This window comes from Lepidochelys olivacea (assembly GCF_965140295.1).
Source record: "Lepidochelys olivacea isolate rLepOli2 genome assembly, chromosome: 28".
NCBI lineage: Eukaryota > Metazoa > Chordata > Testudines > Cheloniidae > Lepidochelys > Lepidochelys olivacea.
Window position 1 is genome coordinate 1146818 of NC_140438.1, and position 10514 is coordinate 1157331.

The window sequence follows — 10514 nt, forward strand, 5'->3', positions numbered from 1 at the left end:
GATCACAAGAACACTGCATGCAAAATCACAAATGGACATGCCAGATCACAAGCGCACGATCACAAGCGCACTGCACGTAAAATCACAAGCGCACTGCACGTAAAATCACAAGCGCATGATCACAAGCGCACTGCATGTAAAATCACAAGCGCACGCGCAAGATCACAAGAACACTGCATGCAAAATCACAAATGCACATGCCAGATCACAAGCGCACTGCACGTAAAATCACAAGCACACGCACAGGGTCACAAGCACATTGCACGCAAAGTCACAAGTGCACACGCAAGATCACAAGAATGCTGCATGCAAAATCACAAATGCACATGCCAGATCACAAGCGCACTGCACGCAAAATCACAAATGCACATGCCAGATCACAAGCACACGATCACAAGAACGCTGCACGCAAAATCACAAGCGCACATGCCAGATCACAAGCGCACGATCACAAGTGCACTGCACGCAAAATCACAAGCGCACAAGCCGGATCACAAGCACATGATCACAAGCGCACTGCACGCAAAATCACAAGTGCACAAGCCGGATCACAAGCGCACTGCATGCAAAAATCACAAGCGCATGGACAGGGTCACAAGCAGACGCACAGGGTCACAAGCACACTGCATGCAAGATCACAAGTGCACCTGCCTGCAACATCACAAGCGCACGCACAGGGTCACAAGTGGGGCCCAGAGCATTAGTGGGCCACCCCCAGCCTACCAGGTGACAGCAGCCGCTGGATTCGGCGTCGCACCCAGGGTCCCTGCCGATCGGCCCCTCTTCCCCGGGAACGACCCCGGGGCCCTCCGCAGGGGGCACAGATGTGAGTGGTGCCCAGCCCAGGAGGCCGGGTGGGGGGCTCGGCTCCTCTCCCCACAGAGGACGGCAGCCGCAAAGGTCCAATATAATTTTTATAGAGCGAAATCAAGAGAACAATTTCCAGCGCCAAAACCGTCTCTATATATTAAAAAGATCATTCACTTTTCTCTCAGAAAAATACTGCCAGCGTGGCCCCTCCGGGGCCCTGCTTTGTTGGGGGGGGGCAAAGTGTGCCCCCCCACCCCGAAAAGCCAGGAGGGGGTGTGAAGCCGAGCAAGGTGATACTTGTCCGAAGCGGCAATGGGGGGGTGATCTCTCACCCAGGGGGGGAAAGGGGTGCTGGTTGGTTAAATGCGGGAGGGCCAAGATTTCGGCAGCAGCGTTCGGGGGGGTCCTGGGGATGGAGGAGCTGAAAAAGGATCCCAAGTGCAGAAGAAACTGACAAAGAAATTAGAAAATGGTGGGTCTGGGAGCCAGGATGCCTGGGTTCTCTCCCTGGCTGTTGGCGGGCAGTAGGGGCTGGTGGGTTAGAGGAGGGGGGGCTGGGAGCCAGGACTCCTGGGTTCTCTCCCCAGCGCTGGCAGCAGAGGGGGCCGCCCATGGTGCAGGTCTGGTGCCTCCCCCCGAGTGGCCACAGGAGCAGGCTGGTCTAGATCGGGGCTCCCCTCCCCGCTTAGCGCACGCCGTCGAGGGGGACAGTCCGTGCTGGGGATGCCGTTGTGGGACTGGGATCTGGAGTGCCCAGCTGCTCTGGGCAGCCCCCCCGTGGGGTGTGTGTGTGTGTGATTTGATTGCCAGCAGCCGCCAGGCCAGAGCCGCGAGGGGGAGCCTGAAGGCAGGGCCAGGTTCGCCCACCCCTGTCCAGGGAGTGGGGGGCAGGGACGTGTGGGGGCTGCAAGGAACCAGCTGGCCAGGGGTGGGGGTGACAGCAAGGGGGAGGGGTGGTATGGAGCCAGGACTCCTAGATTCCACCCTACGAAGAGGGGCCGGGGCTGCACGGTCAGTGGGTCTGGGTGGGGAGAATCTCACTCGAGCAGAGCCCAGACCAGGGTCGGATCAGAGCAGCTCAGAGGGGGAGAGCTCAGCCCCCCTAAAAGGCAGAGCCCCAGGGTGGAGCCCAGCCCCCCAGGGCAGAGCCCAGTCTCAACCCATCCCCCCATCCCCCCATGATGGAGCCTCCCAGAGATCCCAGCCCCCCAGGGATCCCAGCCCCCCAGGGCAGAGCCCAGGCTCAACCCAACCCCGCAGGGATCCCAGGCCCCCAGGGATCCCAGCCCTCCATGATGAAGCCCCCCAGAGATTCCAGCCTCCCAGGGATCCCAGCCCCGCAGGGCAGAGCCCAGACTCAACCCAGCCCCCAAAGGGACCCCAGCCCCTCTTGCTCAGGAGGAGAAGCAGAGAGAACTCCCTTCCCCAGCATGCCTTGCTGCCCCGCCTCCAGCTCCCCCGGGGTTCCCATCTGGACCACAAGGCCCGGCAGAATCCCAAACCCTCTTAAGGGCCAGCTCACCCACTGATCCACTTTCCCAGCGTGCCCTGCTGAAAAATCCCCATCTAGACTACAAGTCCCAGAATGCCTCAGTGCTGGGCTCTGAGCCTCTCTTCAAGGGCCAGCTCTCATTGGGGCCGATTCCCTCAGAAGCCATCGCAGTAGTTAAAGCACTTGGTCCAGCCCATCCCCACGGCGTCAGGGCTGTGGAGCCGGAAGCTGGCGAGGGGGGTGCAGCTGCAGCGGCCTGCCCCCCGCTGGACAGGAAGGGCACTGCCAGCCCAGAGCAGCCGTCTGGGCGTCGCTATAAGAAGGGGTTGGTGGCTGGATGCTTGATGACGAAGGGCGGGGATGGAGCTGCCGTCTGGGGGGAAAGAGGGGGGGTTAGGGAGACGGGGCACAGGTGGCTTTAACTGCTCACACAGTCAGACACCAACGCCCGTCGGATCCCTGACTTGTACCCACAACCCGGCCCAGACCCTAGGTCCAAGGCTGCTTGTCAGCCGGGCCCCCACAGAGAGGTCGTGGGGCACCGCCCATGGGTGAGGGGAGTCGATGCAGGGGCCACGGGGTGCAGAAACCAGCAAGGAGGGCATCCCACTGTGCAGATAATGGGACTGATCTGGACAATCGGGTGAGTCAGCAGAGCGGCTCTGCCCTAGGGAAACGATGCTGGGACCTGGCGTTCCAGCTTTGCTGTGGGGCTGCTGAAGCCGGAACCCCCTGGAAAGCAGAGCATGGCAGGGCCCCACTGCAACCCGACTGGCTGGAAATGGGAGGGTCCTCACCATGAAGGGATTGGTGGAAATCCCGACCGGCTGCCCCACTTGGGCTGCAGTAAACCCATCAAAACTGGAACCTGCAGGGGGAGAGAAGCTGGCAGATAACCCAGGAGTCCGGGCTACTGGCTCCCCCGGTCTAACCCACCAGCCGTTACTCCCTTTCCAGTGCCCAGGAGAGAACCCAGGCATCCTGGCTGCCAGCCCCACCGCTCCAACCCACCAGACCCCACCCTACTCCCCTCCCAGAGCCAGGGAGAGAACCCAGGAGTCCTGGTTCCCAGACCCCTGCTCTAACCCACCAGACTCCATTGCCCTCCCAGAGCCGGAGAAGAGAACCCAGGAATCCTGGCTCCCAGCGCCCCCTGCTCTGACCCACCAGTCTCCACTCCCCTCCCAGAGCCAGGGAGAGAACCCAGGAGTCCTGGCTCCCAGGCCCCCTGCTCTAACGACTAGCCCCCACTCCCCTCCCAGAGCCGGGGAGAGAACCCAGGAGTCCTGGCTCCCACCCCCCCAGGCGGAGGCTCACCTGGCGCAGTGCCGTTGGGCTGGAAGGGGTTGGTGGAGGGCCGGGCGGGCGGGGCGGCGGGCGGGGCGAAGGGGTTGGTGTAGGCTGGAAGAGAGGGTGGCACAGGAGAGGTGGCTCATTGCTACTGGCTGCCGACGAGCGCTAGACCTGCCCCCCCCCCCCGGGCCAAAGCAAAAGCCACCTACCCCCGTAGGCGGGTGCGGAGCCGGACGGGAGCAGCACCGCCGGCTGGCTCAGGCTCCCGAAGAGGCTGCGGAGGAGAGAGACGGTGTTAGCCAAACCCACTGGGGTGGGGGGGAGTGCTGAGATCCCCCCGCCCCACACAGACTGCACCCTCTGCAATGCCCCTGGGTTTCCCCACGGTCCACGCCCAGCGGCGGGGCCTGCAGTCCAGGGGCCGGCCACCCCACCCGGCCAGTCTCCTGGAGTCCCCCCGCCCAGGGTGGGCCCGGAAATGGGGTTAATACCTGCTGGGTGCTCCGCCCATGTCCGGGATCCCGCTGCCAGGGTGGCTGGACGGGGAGGTACCAAAACCGCTCACCGGGGCACCCCCTGCTGGCACAGAAGGGAACAGCCTGGTCACCCCCGCCAAGGCTCATGCCCTCCCTCTGGGGGTTGGGGGAGCGAGAGCACCCTGCGGGCGCCAGGTCGCCCCAGCCCCACTGCACCCAGCAGAGGCCAGCGCCAGCTCCCCCGGTGCCCATTCCAGGCACCACTGCAGGACTCAGGGCACCGTGCGAGCCAGGAGAGTAACGTTATTTTTGATAGGTCCTATAGTAACTCGCAACTAAACTAAAATTGATTTTCCCCCGTCCTGAGCCTGCAGCCAACTCCAGATGCTGGGGATAGACCCAGCATCCTGGCTCCCAGCCCCCCAGTCCCCACTCCCCTCCCAGAGCTGGGGAGCGAACCCAGGAGTCCTGATCCCTAAGTCCTGTATCACAAGGGAGAAGCAAACCATGATCATTATCTCACCAAAGCTGTAACCGGCTGGGACTGTCCGACTGGCTGGGAACAGGAAACAGAGAGCAAAGGGTTAAAGCAAGTGAGACCCCAGAGGAGCCGCACCCCTCTCCCCGCAGAGCTCAGGGGACCCCAGGCCTTGGGAGCAGGGACGAGGGACAGTCCCCCAGAAATACCCACCTAAAGAGGGGGAGCAGGAGAAGATCCCCACATGGGCCAACCAGTCATCCGCACATTCCCAGCTGAGAGAGCCTAATGCTCTGCCCATTCTCGTGAGCCGGGCAGAGAACCCAGGAGTCCTGGCTCCCAGCCCCCCCTGCTCTAACCCACTAGCCCGCACTCTCCTCCCAGAGCCAAGGAGAGAACCCAGGCGTCCTGGCCGCACCCCTGCTCTAACCACTAGCCTGCCTGTCGCCTCTCTCTGGCGCAGCGTTCACGCCAAGGAAGGCCCGGGCAGCGGGAGGGGCAGGGGGAGCGTTACCTGCGGCTGTTGGCTGGGTGTGGAATGGCACCGATGCCCCCCCGAATGCTGACGCTACCGGGCTGCATCCAAAGGCATCAAAATTGGCAAAGGCGGTGTGGGCTGGAACCTGGCCTGGGGAGGACACAGGAGGTCAGCCAGCTCCCAGCCTGAACTACCCAGTGTCACCACACGGGGGGGTCTCTCTAGCCAGTGCTCTATGGTCAGCCAGCTCCCAGCCTGTACTACCCAGTGTCACCACACGGGGGGGGGGGGTCTCTCTAGCCAGTGCTCTATGGTCAGCCAGCTCCCAGCCTGTACTACCCAGTGTCACCACACGGGGGGGTCTCTCTAGCCAGTGCTCTATGGTCAGCCAGCTCCCAGCCTGTACTACCCAGTGTCACCACACGGGGGGGTCTCTCTAGCCAGTGCTCTATGGTCACCAGCTCCCAGCCTGTACTACCCAGTGTCACCACACGGGGGGGTCTCTCTAGCCAGTGCTCTATGGTCAGCCAGCTCCCAGCCTGTACTACCCAGTGTCACCACACGGGGGGGGGTCTCTCTAGCCAGTGCTCTATGGTCAGCCAGCTCCCAGCCTGTACTACCCAGTGTCACCACACGTGGGGGTCTCTCTAGCTCAGTGCTCTATGGTCACCAGCTCCCAGCCTGTACTACCCAGTGTCACCACACGGGGGGGGTCTCTCTAGCCAGTGCTCTATGGTCACCAGCTCCCAGCCTGTACTACCCAGTGTCACCACACGGGGGGGTCTCTCTAGCCAGTGCTCTATGGTCAGCCAGCTCCCAGCCTGTACTACCCAGTGTCACCACACGGGGGGGTCTCGCTAGCCAGTGCTCTATGGTCACCAGCTCCCAGCCTGTACTACCCAGTGTCACCACACAGGGGGGTCTCTCTAGCCAGTGCTCTATGGTCAGCCAGCTCCCAGCCTGAACTACCCAGTGTCACCACACAGGGGGGTCTCTCTAGCCAGTGCTCTATGGTCAGCCAGCTCCCAGCCTGAACTACCCAGTGTCACCACACGGGGGGGTCTCTCTAGCCAGTGCTCTATGGTCACCAGCTCCCAGCCTGTACTACCCAGTGTCACCACATGGGGGGGTCTCTCTAGCCAGTGCTCTATGGTCAGCCAGCTCCCAGCCTGTACTACCCAGTGTCACCACACGGGGGGGTCTCTCTAGCCCGTGCTCTATGGTCAGCCAGCTCCCAGTCTGTACTACCCAGTGTCATAACAGGGGGGCCCCACTCTTGCTCAGCTGTTCACATTAGCGCTGTATGGCTGCCGCGGGTAGGGAGCAGCTGGTCCTGTGGCTCCCCTGCCCCCCATACTTACCCGGGAAGGCAGGGAACATGGCGAAGGCGGGGGCCGGCTGGGGCGCAGCGAAAGGGTCCCCTCCTATATCCGCCAGGAGGTCCGTGCTGGCTTTCTTGGCCGGCTGGGGGGTGCGCTGCTGCGGCAGGCGGGGCTGGCCCAAGGTCTGAGAGACACAACCAGTAACAGGCCTGGGGCCTCGGCATCCTGGCTCGCAGCCCCCCCTGCTCTAACCCACCAGCCCCACTCCCCTCCCAGAGCTGGGGAGAGAACCCAGGCGTCCTGGCTTACCCGGCTGGATCCGGCAGCTGTGAGCAGTGCTCCTGAGTCCCCTAGAAGGGTCTGCTGCGGCTTCACCTCTGGGGTGGAGCTCTGGCCGGCCAGGGAGGCAGTGCCCTTGGCTTGATCCGGCGAGATGTACCTGCAGAGGGAGCCAGACAGACACATTGCCAGCACCAGCCACAGGGACACCCGCACCCGCTACCATGGTCAGAGAACCTCGTGGGCCTACAAAAAGACGATGACAGCAGGATTTGAGCAGCCAGGACTCCTGGGTTCTCTCCCCGGCTCTGGGAGGGGAGTGGGGTCTGGTGGGTTAGAGCGGGGAGGACTCCTGGGTTCTCTCCCCGGCTCTGGGGCACATCAAGTACGCCAAGGAGCAGGAACTGTGTCTCTCCACTGCACCCACGGAAGGGACTGCAGGGGGGGTGAGGCCCAGTTTGCTGGGAACCACGGACAGCCCCCTCCCCTCCCCACCCCACCCATCCGCCGCTCTGCATTTACCATCGCTTCTTCTCATATTTCTCCTGCAAGAACTCCTTCACTTTCTGCGGGTCCCTGGAGTCCGGGAGCAGCGACGTGCGCGGATCGAAGGAGCCCAGCCAAACCTTCCGGCAGGCCTAGGGCCAGCAAGACTTCGTTAGACAAAGGAGGAGGGGAGCCAGGACTCCTGGGTTCTCTCCCCGACTCTGGGAGAGGAGTGGGAGCTGGGGGGTTAGAGCAGGGACGTGGGAGCTAGGACTCCTGGGTTCTCTCCCCGGATCTGGGAGGGGAGTGGGAGCTGGGGGGTGAGAGCAGGGACGTGGGAGCTAGGACTCCTGGGTTCTCTCCCCGGCTCTGGGAGGGGAGTGGGAGCTGGGGGGTGAGAGCAGGGACGTGGGAGCTAGGACTCCTGGGTTCTCTCCAGGGCTCTGGGAGGGGAGTGGGGGCTGGTGGTTAGTGCAGGGGGGTTGGGAGCCAGGACTCCTGGGTTCTGTCCCCGGCTCTGGGAGGGGAGTGGGGGCTGGTGGGTCAGTGCAGGGGAGCTGGGAGCCAGGACTCCTGGGTTCTGTCCCCGGCTCTGGGAGGGGAGTGGGGGCTGGTGGGTTACAGCAGGGGGGGCTGGGAGCCAGGACGCCTGGGTTCTGTCCCCGGCTCTGGGAGGGGATTGGGGGCTGGGGGGTGAGAGCGGGGGAGCTGGGAGCCAGGACGCCTGGGTTCGATGTACAGTGGGCTCTCCCTGGCCGCTCACCTCGTTGCCGCGGGAGTGCAGGAACAGCACTTCGGACTCGGTGAAGGTGGTCATGGAAATGGATTTGACGCGGTGCGGGGGGTTCAGGCCCCGGCTGCAACGGAGACGAGCATTACAGACCTGGCCAGACCCCCGTCCCCGAGCCGGGGAGAGGACCCAGGAGCCCTGGTTTCCAGGCCACACGCTCAGCGAGCATCAGGCTGAGGCCGGGGAAGTCCCAGGGCGCCCCGTGTCCCGGCCGTGCCCCCACGGGCAGCGCCGCTGAATTGCTGGCGCGGGGGAGGGCCCGCTGGCAGCGTATGAAATACTCAGCGGATGAGACCGGCAGCCCCTCGGGGCGCCGCGGGCATCGGCCCCGAGCAGCTCCGCACGCCTCACCCGCCGCATAGAGCCGGGGGGAAGGCTGGGGCCAGCGTGAGACCCCCACGCCATGGAGACGGCAGGAGGAGCGCCCCTCCCCCGGAGCAGGAAATGGGGCTGCAGGAGACCCCCCCCCGTCCCCCGTGAAGTGGGGCAGGAAGGGTGGGATCAGATTGGGGCTGAGCTGAAGGTGGGACCAAGAAGCCCCGCCCCTGCCCATAGCCCCGCCCCCACTCCCAGGCACCCGTGCACGCCGAAGCCCCGCCCCCACTGAAAGTGCCCAGGAGCAGCCCGCGCGCACGAAGCCCCGCCCCCTCACAGCGCCCCGCCCCCTCACAGCGCCCCCGAGCACGCGAAGCCCCGCCCCCTCAAAGGGCCCCGAGCAGCCGCGCGCACGAAGCCCCGCCCCCTGCCAGTAGCCCCGCCCCTCACAGCCGCGCGCACGAAGCCCCGCCCCCTGCCAGTAGCCCCGCCCCTCACAGCCGCGCGCACGAAGCCCCGCCCCTGCCCGTAGCCCCGCCCCCTCACAGCCGCGCGCACGAAGCCCCGCCCCTGCCCGTAGCCCCGCCCCCTCACAGCCGCGTGCACGAAGCCCCGCCCCCTCACAGCGCCCCCGAGCAGCCGCGCGCACGAAGCCCCGCCCCTCACAGCGCCCCCGAGCAGCCGCGCGCACGAAGCCCCGCCCCCTGCCCGTAGCCCCGCCCCCTCACAGCGCCCCCGAGCAGCCGCGCGCACGAAGCCCCGCCCCCTGCCCTTAGCCCCGCCCCTCACAGCGCCCCCTCACAGCCGCGCGCACGAAGCCCCGCCCCCTGCCCGTAGCCCCGCCCCCTCACAGCCGCGCGCACGAAGCCCCGCCCCCTGCCCGTAGCCCCGCCCACTCACAGCGCCCCCGAGCAGCCCGTGCACACGAAGCCCCGCCCCCTGCCCGTAGCCCCGCCCACTCACAGCGCCCCCGAGCAGCCCGTGCACACGAAGCCCCGCCCCCTGCCCGTAGCCCCGCCCACTCACAGCGCCCCGAGCAGCCCGTGCACACGAAGCCCCGCCCCCTGCCCGTAGCCCCGCCCACTCACAGCGCCCCCGAGCAGCCGCGCGCACGAAGCCCCGCCCCCTGCCCATAGCCCCGCCCCCTCACAGCGCCCCCGAGCAGCCGCGCGCACGAAGCCCCGCCCCCTCACAGCGCCCCGAGCAGGCGCGCGCGCGAAGCCCCGCCCCTGTCCGTAGCCCCGCCCCCTCACAGCACCCCCGAGCAGCCGCGCGCACGAAGCCCCGCCCCCTGCCCGTAGCCCCGCCCACTCACAGCGCCCCCTCACAGCCGCGCGCACGAAGCCCCGCCCCCTGCCCGTAGCCCCGCCCACTCACAGCGCCCCCGAGCAGCCCGTGCACACGAAGCCCCGCCCCCTGCCCGTAGCCCCGCCCACTCACAGCGCCCCCGAGCAGCCGCGCGCACGAAGCCCCGCCCCCTGCCCGTAGCCCCGCCCACTCACAGCGCCCCCGAGCAGCCCGTGCACACGAAGCCCCGCCCCCTGCCCGTAGCCCCGCCCACTCACAGCGCCCCCGAGCAGCCGCGCGCACGAAGCCCCGCCCCCTGCCCGTAGCCCCGCCCACTCACAGCGCCCCCGAGCAGCCCGTGCACACGAAGCTGCCCAGCGTGATGTCCACGTAGGTGACGCCGCGCTGGCCGCACTCGAAGCAGAGGCGGTTGCCGGGCCCGGAGCCCACCAGGTCCCGGACGCGGCGGGACCAGACCTCGGACTCCGCGTCCCGCGGGGCGCCGGGCTTCCTGCCCCCGGCCCCGGCCGCCATCAGCCCCCGCCCCTCCCGGCTGCTGTCCGCGGGGCAGCGCCGCCAGAGCGCACTGCGCAGGCGCCAGCTCCCCCCCCACCTGCTTCCGCGCCAGGCGCGTGCGCAGCCCTCCCACCTGTCTCAGTTACTCGCCAGGGCGCGTGCGCCGCGAACTCACTGCTTCGCCACAGCGCATGCTCTGCCGCCCCGGTCTACTACGCATGCGTTTGACCGGTGGGGCGGCACGTGCCCACTTCCCCTGCCGCCCGCGTCGGCTTGTGCGGCTGCCCCAGTTCCTGCGCGGTCTTCTGCGCATGTCCGAGAGGGATGCCCGTTCCCTCGCTTTTTTAAGGCGCATGCGCCATCCTCTCCTGAGGCGCGAAGAAGGCCCTGACCCCGCCCCCTAGTGGCGTGGCCCGCGGGCTCACCAACGTGGGCGGGGCGTCAGCAACCGCCCCCACGCCCGTTCCAACTGTCCTTCCCGCCAAAACAGCT

The 10514-nt window shown here is 66.4% G+C and overlaps 1 protein-coding gene across 5 annotated transcripts; it reads right to left on the bottom strand.

Annotated features, from left to right (window-relative positions):
* Window positions 1-896: 896 nt before the first annotated feature.
* On the bottom strand, window positions 897-10174 carry AGFG2 (ArfGAP with FG repeats 2). Of its 5 annotated transcripts, none has more exons than XM_084616650.1 (12): window positions 10156-10174; window positions 7878-7971; window positions 7151-7266; window positions 6659-6788; window positions 6389-6533; window positions 5064-5177; window positions 4595-4627; window positions 4087-4174; window positions 3805-3869; window positions 3620-3703; window positions 3100-3170; window positions 897-2675 (listed from the first exon to the last, which is right to left on the bottom strand). In XM_084616650.1, the coding sequence occupies exons 2-12, from the start codon at window positions 7929-7931 to the stop codon at window positions 2616-2618; spliced, it is 960 nt and encodes a 319-aa protein (XP_084472776.1). In that variant the 5' UTR covers window positions 7932-7971; window positions 10156-10174; the 3' UTR covers window positions 897-2615. The 5 variants fall into 5 exon arrangements, with proteins under 5 accessions (XP_084472776.1, XP_084472773.1, XP_084472772.1 ...); XM_084616647.1 differs by lacking the exon at window positions 10156-10174 and adding an exon at window positions 9847-10080 and having other exon boundaries at window positions 4087-4171; XM_084616646.1 differs by lacking the exon at window positions 10156-10174 and adding an exon at window positions 9847-10080.
* Window positions 10175-10514: the final 340 nt, after the last annotated feature.